Genomic DNA, 15,013 nt, shown 5'->3' with positions numbered 1-15,013 from the left:
AAGACCAGACATAGTCTTTGTTTATTTACAGCATTGGACAGGTGAGCATTAACTATAAAGCTTTATTTTCCTTTGGTAACACTAATATCCTGGAAATAGAAAGAATAGGAAATGATGAAAAAATATGAATTTAAATACACAGGTACCTAAAAAACAAGCCAGAAGAAAAAGAAAGCCTCACCCATAATATTAGTTGATGTGGCCATGTCTTTCTCTTGCACTGTTACTGTGATCCTAATACCTCTTTACAGGAAATATTAACCCTATGGAAGCAGCAGTCTTGTTCTGTGCTGACCTCTTTACAAAAATAACTTACGGGCTTTGTGGAGTCACCATATAATCAGACTACATCTGAGCTGGCAATAAGTATAGCTGCATGGTCAAAGAGCAAAGTACAGAGACAACATATTCAGCTTAATTTGCCAGTAGATACACATGGTAAACCCTCTGTCAGTGAGAATTCTGCATGCCTACAGCGAGTAGCAGATTGCTGATGGAAGCACACAACCCCAAGACTGAATCTGGTATTCTTGCCCTATATGTTCAACAGAAGACCAACTTGTTCTGGACATTACTCTTATCGGTGATCAGGGTTACATGTTCAAAGTAATGCAAAATTTGCACGTTAGCAAGCATCCACAGAATCATATGACTGTCTAGATGTATTCCACGTCTAACTTTTTTGAATGCTTGTACAAGGTGGGGAGTTTAAGGTGTCGCAGCTTGAAATGAACAATAGTTGAAATGACTACATTTAAAGCTGTCAACAAGAGCTGTGAAGGAAAATACGAACTCCTTGACATATTGAACCCACAATGCTATTGAAGAGAGGAATGAAGTTCTAGAAGTAACTCTCTTTTAAAGCTAATGGAACAGCGCTACTTCCAACAACAACAAGGCATTTTCTTACCGATGCAGTGTCGTCCATCTACATGTAGGTCAAAGCCCAGTACACATCTACAGCGATAACCTAGTCCATCATTATCTGTTTTGTGGCTGAGAACACAGATCTGTTCACATCCCCCATTATTACTTCCACAAGGATTTCTCACTGGAAGATAATATGGATAGGATCAAATCTTCATCTGTTAACCTAATGGCATCATTTTTTTGATTTTTTAGGGTTCTTTTCAGCATCCGCAATAAACCATGCAGGCCCTTGCGGGAACTGCATAACACAGAAATCATACTGCACCAGTTCGGTCCTGGAATGCACTGAAGTCCCAGTAGAGCTAAGCAGCATTCTAGGGGTTCAGCGCTGTCCAGAGAGACGCAGCACATAGCCTTGAGCCCATAGCTGGGCTATAATTTTTTGCATGCATACATACTTCATAAATATATCTTACAAACAATATATTCACAGCGTTAACCTTTTCCAACTACATACTCATTGCGGCATGGAGGAAGGAAAGTCTGAAACTGCTTAGAAGCACAGGTTTGACTTTTCCAAATATCAGTACATTTAGTAAGCCCCGCTTTTAAATGTGGTATTCAACAGTTTGTTAGCTGCAGGAGCTGGATGAAAGCACTGTGTGATAAAAATCAGTCCTACAAATTTATGTATCATAGCTATCACCTCTTTAGAGCAAACATAACAGTCTCATACAGTTTTTATCCAACTCTAGGTAAGATAATTCCTAAACCTCCCTTAACAATCTGTTGTCTTACCATATGGCTGCCTGGCAGCATGGTAAACTGTCACTCCATAAGGTCTTAATGAAGACTGGTAGATCACTTGAGGGTTAGATTCTGAAAACTTGTTAGCTTTCACCACTGCCAGTTTGGTCCAATCAGTGAAATAAACACTGTGTTCAAATAAAGTTATTCCATATGGATGAGGAATCAGTGAGCCTCCATGAGCTATTGTTCTCCTGTTACAAACATATTTTTAAAATTATTTACAAAATGCTATCTAGAAAAGAACTTCATTTTGATAACAGAGGAAAATATACAGGATTATTAATTCCTCCATTAGCTTCTGCTTCTATAGATGTAGAAGCAGCCAAAGTACAAATGGAAAAGATCAAATGTAATGAAAGAGATAAAGTTAAACATACATACAGTAGTAAAAATGGACAGATCAGAAAAGTTAGAAGTTTCCAAGAAAAATCAGGCCAATACACAGTGAATAAAGAAGAGGAATCAAAAATGTAGAAAAACAATTCAGTGAGAGAAAATTAGAGAGAAAGGCCAAAGAGAGGAAAGCACAGACACTGGTACAAATTCAAAATATTCAAGAAGCCTTGAATGTAAAAAAATTATGACTGCACTAGGTTTAAAAAAAAAAAAAAAACCCACCACCACCAACATACATACACACACTGTCTGCAGAACAGAAAGAGCCTTATGGAACAAAGATAACAAGAGCCCTGAACCAAATACTCATGCAAAACTGAAGACGACCAAACAATACCAAATGATAATACATTATGTCCATTCTACGTAAGAGATTATAACAGTATTTTTCTGGATAAACATTAGGAGACAAAGACTGGCTTCAAGGAAATAAAGAAAGTCCTCAGACAAAACATATCAATACACTACAATATTATTTCTCTTGGCATCATTAAGGAAAGTTTACAAATCAGTTGAATTCTACACCTGTGACAGCTTCCAGCATGATTAAGAAGTATGCTGCAGGCATCGGAGATGTCACACAAATGGACAAAAATTCTGTTTTAAAGCTGCCTGCAGACTATGCCATTGGTGCTTGCACTCTCGCACCACTTTTACCTTAAAGTAAGATTTTAGATGTTGCAATAAGTGCTAAGTTTTTATCTCCAAAAAACACAGATTTTTCTAAACACTTAACATTCTTGCAATACTAAACCCTGAAAGCAGCCTTGAAAAAGATAGAAAAGGAGCAAATTGAAGATACCAGCATTATTTTTATAAAAAAATGTTCTCTTGTAAGTGGAAGAATACACTGAGCAATAAATTTGTCAACTGAACAAAGGCTTGGTTTTCAAGACTATATGTAAGAGTTAAGTAAAAAGTGAATAGTTTTTCTCTTGTTATTGAGTAACAGAGACTGTAATCACAGAGGCAGAGAAATAAGTAAGGTTCTAAACACTACACTTTACAGAGTAGTCCCATAAAAATGCAACAACTCTTCTCCTGAATTCTATCATACAGAAAGTGATAGGGTTTCTCTGGCATCACAATACTGTAAGTGATAACTTAATTTCTAACAGTGAAGATTTATAATAAGGTTTAAAGTGTTGTAAAAAGAGCAAAACCCAAAGCACTTAACACAACAGGGTGTTTAGGAGATGAACGTTTTAAACAAATTCAAGAAAATAACACAAAGTAGTGATGCAGGAAGACGATATATAGTCTTCAAACATAATAAAAAGCGAACACTATCAAAAAATGTATATTATAGGGGCGGACTATATAAAGTACATTTTTTAAAGGAAGTGCAATAGGTAATTCAAGATAAAAACAGGACAAAAGATGATGGAGGAATTAAGGATTTTCTAAAAGTAGTATGACACCATACACATCAACACGTCACACCTGCAAGTTACGTTGCAATTTTGGTCTTCTATGAATTTCGTTTTGTTAGACAAATCTTCCTTTGAACTAGATACAGCTGGTATACCTGTAAGGAATAACAAGGAATGATATTTCTCCTACCTTTGGAGCCCATCATAAGTTACAGTCTCAATGTAGTCAAACCGGCTGTCAACCCAGTAAAGCCTCTTTGATACAATATCCAGCGTTATTCCAGCAGGCCAGCCTAATTTTGTTTTTATCAAATCCTGTCGGTTTGTACCATCCATGAAGGCCCTTTCCACTTTAGGATCACCAGAAAGACTATCCCAGTCTGAGAAAAATAAATAACTACAAAGGGAAAAAAAAAAAAAAAAAAAGATAGTCCCATGTTTCTTGAGATTTTACAAAAAAGCCCCATCTTACATGGAATTTGCAAACTCTTTCACCATTATACCAGTATACTTTCAGGACAGAGTTTGATTCTCAGTTGGCATACAGTGAAAACGTACTTTATGCCTCCTGCCAAAGCACAGGCCCGCCTTTTCTGTTATAAAACAAATCTAGCAAGAACTATGCTTTTACCTAAAAGACCTCAGAAACTTTGGGTGTTCTTAGTAAAATACAGACTTAGTCAACTGCCAGAAATAAACCTGTGACAAATACATGTGTCTTGAAAGCAGCATTCATTACTATAAAGTGCATGAAACTCTCTGAATTCTCTGAGGATCCAAGATTTCATGACTCTCATACATTTCTGGAGCTCATATATATTTCTGAAGAGTGGGGAAACACTAGCTTCTCAGGCTTCACTCCAGCACTTTATTTCATATAGCAGGAGGTCTATGGATGGTATCACAACAGAAATCTTTTGGGACAACTTCTATTCTTGGATGCAGTTCCACAGTTCCCCTCTTTTCAAAGGCAGCTGCTCATGCACATGCAACTTGAGCCATAAAACAGATTCCTAATTCTGGGAATAAAAGCATTGCACAGCCCTGCCACAGCAAACAATTTAAGGTGCAGAACAGCATATGTGAACATGTAAACCATTTCAGGCTTAGATTCCAAAAATACTCCCCTGAGCCATTTCTTACTTCGCTTTCTTTTGCATGTGAATAAAGAAATTTCTGATATCTTCTACCATTATCACTTACCCAACAGTTGGATCAAGTGCTATTCCTCTAGGATTTCCCAGATTTTCAGCAATAAGAGTGACACGGTTTGTTCCATCCAAGTCAACCATATCTATTCTGTTCACGCTGGTCTCGACCACATACAATTTATTGTTAACCCAATCCACTGCTAGATTTTCAGGAGTGTCAACCGAAACATTTAAAACTTCTTGAATTTCAGAGCCATCAATATTTATGGAAAAAACCTGAAATCAACACAAATATTGACACTACTCACAAGATGCTTTGCTAATCATCTGAGTCATGTAGCACCTGTCCTTTATCAGCACACTGAGCACAGGTCCACATCTAGCCTTTAGATATAACCAGGTTACCCACTAAGTTACTCCCTAGCTTGACTTTTTGCAAAAATTTGCAAATAAACGCAAAAAATTAGGGAAGCTCACCTTCCACTACCACTCCTGCAAAATGGACAAGGTAACAGACTGAAAGAGCCTTGCGCTTTTGCAAACACGGCAAATTGTTGGATTAAAACAGAGGAAGAAAGGCTATCTTGCTTTTCGGGAACCTTGCAAAAACCAGTATTTTCACTAATTTAAAAGAAATGAACATGCTTTAGCAAAGCACTAATCCGTGACCAAAAACAAGAAGGAGAGCTCTTACCGCACCAGCTATGGATGGAAAATTGCAAGGCAAATTTACTTCGCAAATAGAAGAAAGGAAAGGAAAGCTCTCTTTCTTTACAGAAAGGAGAAGACTCAGCATTAGTTTCGCTCTCTTTTATTTAAGCCCAATTTCAAAAGCATCACGCTCAAGGAGGAATAGCATTGTTATCTTAAAAGGAAGCTTACAGCTACACGAAGAAAATACTACAGATGCAATAGTTTTATAAAATGCAGTAATCATATAATGCGGTGTCGTAATTACATAAGAAATTAGGAATGATTTTCCTTTTTGGAACAGCAGCATGAGGTTTAAAATGTATTTAAAAGAAATTACAGGTCGCCACAAGTAAACATATGCAAAAAAAAGAAGAGCTGAAACGGTCATGTGATTTTAAATATTCTTCAGGCCCAGGTAATAATAATCTAGCAAATCATCTAATCATCTATTCTGTTCTTTGGAAACCTTGTGACAAAAGAGCTTATGGGCATTAGTTTAACAGACAGTACACCAAATGAGATAAGGATGATACAGAATATAACCCATAACTTTCTTTTTTAGTTTACATCTTATTCTTAAGAAAACGAAAGACAACCAAGAGAGTCCTAATAATACACTTATATTATAAGACATAAGGGTGGAGATACTCATCATATATGAGTATTTGTATTGCTTTTGCTTTGTTTTAGGTGTCCTAATAACAACAGGATTAGATTAATTAATCCTAATTAATTAAATAGGATTTAGCTACATTGGGGCAGATAAAAAGGCAGTCCTAGCCACATGGGGTACGGAGTAGAAAAACCTGTATTACTTTTTACTTCTATCTTCTACAGAGACAGTATAAATCTTCTGTCTCGAGAGTTCAGATTTGACCTTGACTTAACTCAGCCATTGTCAATTGCGACAACGGAAACCCACTGCAATGAAAATGAGAATATCAGAATTGTGAACAAATCAAAAACGGCATGGACTAATACTGTCCTATTTGATGGGCACGCAGAATTTTTCTGCTAGAATCAACATGGCTAGGAAGTGGAACTACTAGTTTGCAGTTTACACATAGGTTCATAATGACAGCGACACCAAATTCATCTCTACGTGGTGCCAGCAGGAAGCAGGCCATGCCTTCTCCTTTTCTCAGCATGACAATCAACATGCAGTTTCTGCAGTTTCAAAACTTGACCTGGGACTTCTTTTCGTTTCAGTGAAGTTGTGCAGAAAAGCTTAAGTTGAACTTTTCAATGGGTCTCCAGACTGATTTTTTAAGAAGACTCTGTTTTACTCTACCTTGAATCTAAAATATTTCCTCTTTAAAAAAAAAAGTAACAAAATATTCGCTCATTAAACAAAATACCGTCAATATTTGTTATCCAAGCTCAATTACAGTGCCATTTGGAGTATATGAAGAGATCTGATTTTTATCATCTTGGAAGGCAGACAGGTTTTACATTTTAAATGATCATGTTTCAAAAAATTACCAAGAAAAATTTGTCCAGTTTTGAAAGAATGTCTACTATTTCTCTTAATTAGTCTTTTGGACTCCGTCTCAAGTAAAATTAAAAGTTGCTCAATACATTCCCATCTAAAAGCATTCTTTGTTTAATGTATCACATGTAATAGTATAGCTTGAAAAACGCAGTCATTAACATAAAACATTTCAAGGACCTTTTTTGTTAGAAAACAAAAATACAGCCAGGTTCTGCTCTCAGAAATGAAAGGCTATCAACACATTCTGCTCCTAGCTGTTCTCTACTTCCACATACACAAAAAAAATTTTTTTATTGAAATTTCTACCCACCTTATCTTGTACTGTATCAGTCCAAAAGATTCTGTGCAGGTAAAAGTGAAAGTCCACTCCAACTGCAACTCCACGATTCCGTGACTGTACCAAAGTACGAAAACTCCTTCCATGAAGATCTCCAATCAATAAATCACGGCCATTGGAAAAAATAATTGATGCAACACCAGCTATAAGCAAGGATGACAAAGATACGATTACTCTGTAATCGAGCTATTTTGCAAAGGGTCATTGAAACATTTACATACTATGTACTGAACACAAAGGTTTAAACAGACCTATAAACAGGCTATAAGCTATACAGATTTTTTTTTGTGTGTACTTACATGCTTTGATTTGTCTTGCAAGGTGTACCACAGCGTTCACCTTGGAAAATCCACTCTTTTAAACAGTGGATGTTAATGGTGATTGTCAGCCTGGTTTATAGTCTTGGAGCAAGCCAGGCAAGAATATGTATTTAAAATTCTACTGGGAAAAAAACTTTACAAAACCTTTGTGCATCTATACTCCAGAAGACTTCTTCTAATTCCCTTCTATTTCCTTGCTCTATCTCCTTTAATCAAAGCATAAACTTTCATAAGATTTTCTGCACTGTGAGATTCAGATATTCTTTGATTCTAGCATACAGACCATCTTCCTTACCTTTTTATGTACTGCTCTATCCTATCTTCTTCATTCTCTGATCTCATCAGATCTTTGCTGTATATTACTACAGCAGAGAGATTCCAGTAAGTCTTTGAAGGAAAGCTCACTTTCAAAGTAGATGCCTGTTGATACGCCTAGTGTATGTCTGAGAGGAATATATTAAAGTCCAAATCCTATTCACCTTACTTAGAAAAATGTCCCCAACTGAAGTAAAAATGAATCCAGGGAAAATGACTTAGGGCAGGTATGAACTCCACAACAATATGATAACAAAATTAACACTCTACAAACAACCCACTGGCTCAAAAGTCACACCAGTTTGAATGGAAAGCTTTTCATGAAAGATACAAGAGCTTCTCAAGAACCAGAACAATCTTTCCTAGTGCTGACATATCTTACGATCTTATGCTTAACTGTATTAGATGTACCTATTTCATTAGCTCGAAAAATTTCATATTTTTGAGGATATACTTAGAAAATTGCAAGATTATTACTGCTCTAGAGAAGAGGATGAAGAAGGAGGGAAGGGGGAGGGAACTGGGCAGTTCATGCTTTGCCCAGAAGCAAGACTGCTAACCAGCTACGCCAGGCAGGGACTCCCATTCCCACTGAGTTTCTGTAGGCAGGAGTACCTGCCTCACACAAAAGCCCATCAGGCTATTACATCTCCACAAAGAAGGGCTTCCCAGCACCTGCTGTCAGAACAGAGCAGGAGGTGAACAACCAGCACCAGGTGCCTGCTGCTGATGGGGAACCACGCTCTGTCAGGCAAGCGTTCTTGACCAGGTCAGACTCTGTGAACTAGAAGCCACGGTTTCTCTCACAGGTAAGTGAGCTCATAATTCAGCAACATCTTCTTGCACGGCACAGTCCTTCTAGAAAAAGTGAGGTTTCCTAACTTCTGGCTCCCGCTGAGTTCCCCCGTCAGCAGACCAGGAAACTACCTGCCACCGGAGCAAGACTTCCTCTCCATAAAGGAGGGCTATAGTGAGGAGCTCTCAGCTCAGGGGCAGTTGGGAACGTTGAGAGCGCCACGGTTTCGGGGAGAGGCAGCCCTGCTGAGCTAGCCAGCTCTACCAGCCTGCAGGCCTCAGCAGATGCAGAGTCTCTTGTTGCTATCTACTGACCTGAATGCTGTTCTAACTGCAAGGCCCTAGGGACTGAGCTAAGTCAAAAATCACACTAGTATGGCATAGCCTTGCAAACTGCCCCACCTTAAGCACTACCTGCTGTAAGTCCAACAACAGTAAGAGATTCTTGCACTGCTGCACACTAACCCGAAGTGTTGGCTCGACAGTGCCGATGATGTTCTAGGACATAACCTTCCACACAGTGGCACTGGTGATGTCCCACACGATCTTCACACAGCTGGTCACAGACACCCCACATTTTGCAGTCATCAAAATCTGTTAAGTGAATAACGCATATTTATAAATAATACTTTTCATAAAAGGGATGTCATCATAGTTGGCAAGCTACAGATTTGTCCTCTCTGCTTGCTTTATATCTGTTTGCAAATGTACGGCAATGGGAAAGGAGGTTTTTATAGCTTTTTTCGCAAATGTTTCAATTTTTTTCTTCCGGAAAAGAAAACGACTGGTATCTACTGCCCAGTGACCTGCCCAATAAAAACCACATTTGAAGTGAAGAGATGTTGTTGTCTACTTTCCGCAGCACAGAACATGTCTACAACGGTATTCTTGCTACAGCAGCTGTGAGTACACTTTGCACACAAACACACCTGGCCAGATTTAAGCCCACTCTGAACCAGAGCCATATCTTTATGCTGGTGCAGTACTGAGCTCAATCTAATAAGCCTGCTAAAAGGCAATGTTTACTGGCTTGGACTCAGTACCATGTTAACACAGGTGTCCAACTTCCTATTAAAAGTTGGCTGCAGACCAGACAGCACAAAGTTGAAACAAAGAAGTTCACGACAGCATGCAGAATATCATATAGCTGTAGTCTGCAGCTAGGAAAACCCAGCAAGTTCTCACATGTGTTCTATAAGCAATTTCTTGGGCTGCTGCAGAATGTTTTAGACCTAAAATTATAAAATATCTAACCCGTCTCCTTTAAAAAAAAATAAAATTTCCAAATAACTTTAGGGGGAAGAAAAAAAAAAAAACAACCAATCTGAACACTCTGGTGTCTCATCCCATCTGTGTTTATTTACAGCCCAGGAGATATCCGACACTAATTCAGACATGGTTTTGGCATTACGAGTTTAAACTCCTTCACTAGAAAACCTATGAGCACAACTGGTACCACATCACATTGCTGGAAACTTGCAATTCTACTGTTAAGCCAAAAGAGGAGAAAATGAGATCTCAAATATTCTCCTTACTAGTACTTCTGGTTTTAAACATTTATTGACACAAAAGTGAAAATTAAGTGTTTCCCAGACAGTACATTTTGGTACTGAAAAGATGTTATTCTCAATAGCATTCCAGCTTCCATATATATTAAAAAACATCAGTATACAGTGAGTCAGAAGCAAACAAGGAGAAGATAAATTGAAAAGATTATGGTTTTCAAAAGTAATACACTCTCTGCTAACACCATAGCTTAATTCTTCTGGCCTTAAACCAATAAAACTCATTGAAACTAAGATCTGGAAGTATATACTACTGACTGTGAGCCATTCCCTGATGACAAGTGTTTTCCTTACAGAAATATCCTTAGATCTCTGCAAAACCAAAATACATTGATTCAAACTTTCAAGCCAGGCTCAGACAGCTAGGTTTACAACAGGGCAGTGACGGAGAATAACAAGAGCCACTGAAACTAAACCAGGTTAGCAAATGGGTCTTTCATACCCTCCCTGCATCACAGTGAAAGAACAGAGTAAATTCTGCAGTAATTCCGGAGTCAGGGCGTTGATTCCTCCTAAGAGCATCCCTGGTGTCACTCCAGCTCATGCAGCACTGGGCCACCCAGCACTCAAGAATACAGAAGTCTCCTGACAAACTATGAGTGCCTCAAATACCGGTAGCAGCACACACACCATACCTTGGGTTGAAAAACCATCCAAGAAGTTAGATAAGTATCTGTGAGGCAGTGCTAAACTCCATGACTCTGAAGTTACTGCATTTTCAGTTATTGAGATAAATTGTTTTCACTACCAAAGGTGTGTGCTTCCAAGTTACAGCAGCCACGGAATAAAAATGCAGTGCCAGAATACCTCATTCACTTTTACATTCTAGCAAACTGTCTTCATTTTTACATAAGTAATGTACATACTGATACAGGATATACAGCCATTGCACAGTGCAAACAGAAAGCACCCTTTTAACATGCAATGATTTACAGCCTTCACATATAACCACTTTCAAGAAGTAACAACCACTGATATCATTAACTGATTTTCCAGGCATACAGCAACACACATCCCTGGAGCTAACCACTGAAAGACCTTTAACAGAATTCATAATGAAGAAGCTATCCAAGAGTAAATATTGTTAATCATCGTGCGCTCAGCATGTCTTTAATGGTCTTACTGAGCAAGATCTCTCTGTGACTTGTGTCTATCTCACCATGCTGACATCCTGTCATGCTGACATTCCATATTTATTCTTCTGCTGACTCTTGAGATTTACCTATTTGCCTGTACATCTAATCACTTAGAACTTGCTCATATTCCTGGAATCCAAAGCTTCCCAATGAACTGTGAGAAGGCACTGGGTATCTGGAATCACTGTACTTCACTTACCAACACAAGTACGACTGTCATTGCTACTTATTATATATCCTGCAGGGCAGTAACACATCCCTCCTGATGGTGAAGAATGACAGCGATACTGGCAGCTCATGGCAGCGCAGCGTGATATGTCTAAAAAGGAAATGGAAAAAGTTCAGAAACAGCATTACATCTGTTACCAGTAGAACCTTTGCCTTACTAACAACTACAAAGCTATGGCCTTTTCTATGATGAACATAGAATTTAAGGAACTGCTTCTTAAAACAAATGATGGATCAAGTCCACAAAATCATGGGTGCTTACATACATGCAGGCAAGGAAACGTTAAAAAGAAGTAACGCTAAAGTTAATAACAGGTTTTGAGAGTGTAGTTAAAGGATAAGAATCAGTATCATATGAACAGCTATAAAGTACCACCCCTGGTAAGAACGTCACGTAGACAGCTGCAGGGAAGAAGCCATCTGCAATGCACAGTACATTTCTCTGGTTCCACAAGACCTACTTGTGCACAACACATCCCTGAGCTCCATCTCTTGGAACATAACCTCATCATTTACTTTTCAGGCAGAAAAAATAACCTACTGTATCAGATTAAGATGATGAATGTTTATATTATTCCAATATATTGGAATACATTGGGTGGGCTGTATCCATGGAGAAACTCTTCTTTACTTCTCTATTTCTTCACCATTCCTCCCTTTCCTTGTGTTATTGCCTAATGAACAATTCAGTGACAGGTGAACAAATATGACTGTAGAGCAGCTGCTGACTTCCTCCTCCTTCCTTTCCATCTTCCTTTTCCCAACGCTTTTTATTGTTAAACGCTTCTTTTGCGGCCTACATTTGATATTACAATGATGCCACTCAGCAAAGGTAAGAGGCACTTTTCCATAATAAGGTTTAAATTCCTAATATTTTTTCCTGTCCTCCTATTCCTATGATTTAATAGGAATATTCCTCTTCCTAGAATTTGAAAATTTAAAAAACCCTGGGTCTGATTCTTAGAGGAAATTAACGTTCATAAGAGTGAAATTAACAGGAACTATGCATGCTCATTGCCTCCAACAGAGAAAACCCACTATACACCAACTGGAGGACCAGATGTCAAAGCTGCAAAGAGATTTTTGAAAACTCTAACTTAAGTGACTTGCCCAAGGCCCACGATATACAAATCCAGTCCTGTGTTCTGATTACAACATAACATTCCTACTTGCTCATAAAAAGAAAAAAAAACACAGATATTTAAACTAAAAAGGCATAGAGACCATTTTCCCCTGCCTTCCTGAATACATTTGAGGATAAGGAAAGAGAATTACAATCCTTACTTGTGAAAATTCATGTATGGATTTCCAAAGGAATGGTCTGTTTACAGCAGACATGCCTTTTTCAGGCAATCCAGTCAGAACAGCATCAATAAAAATAGTGAGCTTCAAAATTTTCAACATTGTTTAGGAGACGAGATAAAAGTAAAAAGATATCAATAAGGATGTTTCTGCTATTCCATGTATGCTATTAATTCTAATACTAACTGCAATGTCTGCCTGCAGTGACGTTAGTTTCATCTTCTCCCGCAGGACAGTCTGCAGTCCCATCACACACTTTCCCAATTGGAATGCAGTGCCCTGACTCAGGGCAGGCCCATTCTCCTGGGTAACATTCATGGCGGCCACTTTCTGTGGGAAAGAGAAACAAGAATAATTGAGGAGTATGCTTCAAAAAATACTTAGGACTTCCTCCCTAAAAGCCTCCCAGAGCATCTCTATCCTTTATCGTTCAATTTCTGGTTCTTACATACGGCTAGAAAAGACTCTAAAAGAAACATCCTCTATTCCTCCTTGTCATGCTCTTTCTTCTTCCTTCAACCTGCAGTGCAAACAATACTCACGCAGACACATGAATACTTCTCATTTTCCCTGCTTAGAAACAGTAAAACCATTTAGCTTGAGACTATTTGGGGCACCAGAGATAGAACAATGGTTTCATCATTTCAAAACATGCTAACCAAAGGATCTCTGAAAAAGTGAAGAATGTTTATCACAGAAAAGCCCAGTGATAGAAAAAAAAAATCTCACACTTCTATTAATTCAAATTTCTCTTTCTCATGAGACAAATCTTGGCAAAAAATGACTTCTTTTCACTTTGAACCAATTCATTTTTGTTATTAGGAGCATCTCTTCTTTGAAAGGAAAACTTGAAAATTTCCACAGAAAGTAGATAACCTTTTACAAACAATATGCTTGAAATGTTTCTGACTAGACCTATAATTTCTGTTTTCTGAAGGTAAAATCTGAATAATTTGCCTACTAAGGGAAGAATCAAATAGTTCAGCTATTCTAAGTGACTTCCTAAATAGTTAGTAAAATCTATTTATTCAAAGTAGTTTCAGAAAAGCCAATTTTATTACAGTGAGAATGGTCACAGTAAGAATTATGGCTTTTCCGAGGACATTTGGTCCACCTATGGAAGTCAATAAAAGAACTTTTCAACACTTCATGGGGTGGTATCAAGTCAAGCAGGAACAAGCTACTGTTGATACAGGCTAAATTTAATTTGCACTGTATTCAGTACCGCAGCAATAACTCTCATACACACAACAACACAGTGAATATTGAATAGTAGAAAAAAACAGGTAAAGATGTAATTTATATAGTGAAAATAAATAGATACAAGACATCTTCATCTGTCAAAATTTCATAAAAGTAGCTTAATGAGGTCTTCCTCTGACAAGTCATCATTAGAAGAAATTAGCATTAGTATATACCACATCCTCTTTCATCTTCATTATCTTCACAGTCATCATCTCCATCACATATCCAGCTCTGATGAATGCAGCGGCCACTTGGGCAAGTGAAAAAGTTGCCTCTGCAAGTTGCATAAGCTAAGGAGAGAAAAATCAGTAAGTTAACCTACTCTAAGTGATAAAAATCCTAGAAATGGTAACAGTTGCCTGGGAGATAAACAGTCATTTATAGTCTCCCCCAAAAGAGAGGGCCAATTCCAAATCTCATATGTGAGATTTGTTGTAAACATTGCTGTTTTGCTCTGTTTTCAAGTGGGAACTTTGTTTTAGAGTACTCTGGTTCTTTAAAGAAATGATAAGAAAGGCTACATTTCTCTCTGAATTGTGCAACCAGATGCAGAACACCTTATTATCAAGGTTCATGAAGGTGGGCATAACAAGGAGATGATACTCAAGACAGGAGGTAAAGATATCGGTGACCCTAGTACTTAGAGAAACAGAGTAAAAAGCACAAAACAATGAACACTGATGTCAAGGCCCTCCACGGTTGGTAGGCGCTCCCTGGCTTAGGAGTTTAGAAACATTCTGGATCCTCCAAGGGCCAAGCACAGCCACAGAGATAAGAGGGGGACATTCTGAGGGAAAAAAAAAATCACACTGGTGGAACAGCAACCTGCTTTTCTTTCTGTGTGTCCAAAAGTAAACTGTCACTGAATCCAGCACATTTAAACAGTAACCACGCATCCAGGCACTTGGCAGCAAATTCAACTTGGAAAACATCTGTCAAAGTAGCAGTGATATTTTTCATCTTTCCATACAAAACATCCCATGTA

The 15,013-nt window shown here is 38.1% G+C and overlaps 1 protein-coding gene across 1 annotated transcript in view; it reads right to left on the bottom strand.

Moving 5' to 3' along the window:
- LRP2 (LDL receptor related protein 2) overlaps positions 1 to 15,013 on the bottom strand; it is a 138,322-nt gene that overhangs the window by 84,149 nt on the left and 39,160 nt on the right. The window contains exons 14-22 of the mRNA XM_068948677.1: positions 14,202 to 14,318; positions 12,970 to 13,113; positions 11,453 to 11,572; positions 9,018 to 9,146; positions 7,096 to 7,265; positions 4,653 to 4,876; positions 3,640 to 3,846; positions 1,669 to 1,871; positions 911 to 1,051 (exon numbers count right to left, since the gene is read on the bottom strand). Coding sequence (XP_068804778.1) covers positions 911 to 1,051; positions 1,669 to 1,871; positions 3,640 to 3,846; positions 4,653 to 4,876; positions 7,096 to 7,265; positions 9,018 to 9,146; positions 11,453 to 11,572; positions 12,970 to 13,113; positions 14,202 to 14,318 — 1,455 coding nt within the window. The remainder of the gene's footprint in view (positions 1 to 910; positions 1,052 to 1,668; positions 1,872 to 3,639; positions 3,847 to 4,652; positions 4,877 to 7,095; positions 7,266 to 9,017; positions 9,147 to 11,452; positions 11,573 to 12,969; positions 13,114 to 14,201; positions 14,319 to 15,013) is intronic.

This window comes from Struthio camelus, chromosome 6, assembly GCF_040807025.1.
Source record: "Struthio camelus isolate bStrCam1 chromosome 6, bStrCam1.hap1, whole genome shotgun sequence".
NCBI lineage: Eukaryota > Metazoa > Chordata > Aves > Struthioniformes > Struthionidae > Struthio > Struthio camelus.
Note: the sequence above shows the minus strand (reverse complement) of the source record. Positions and strands in the feature narration are given on the sequence as shown.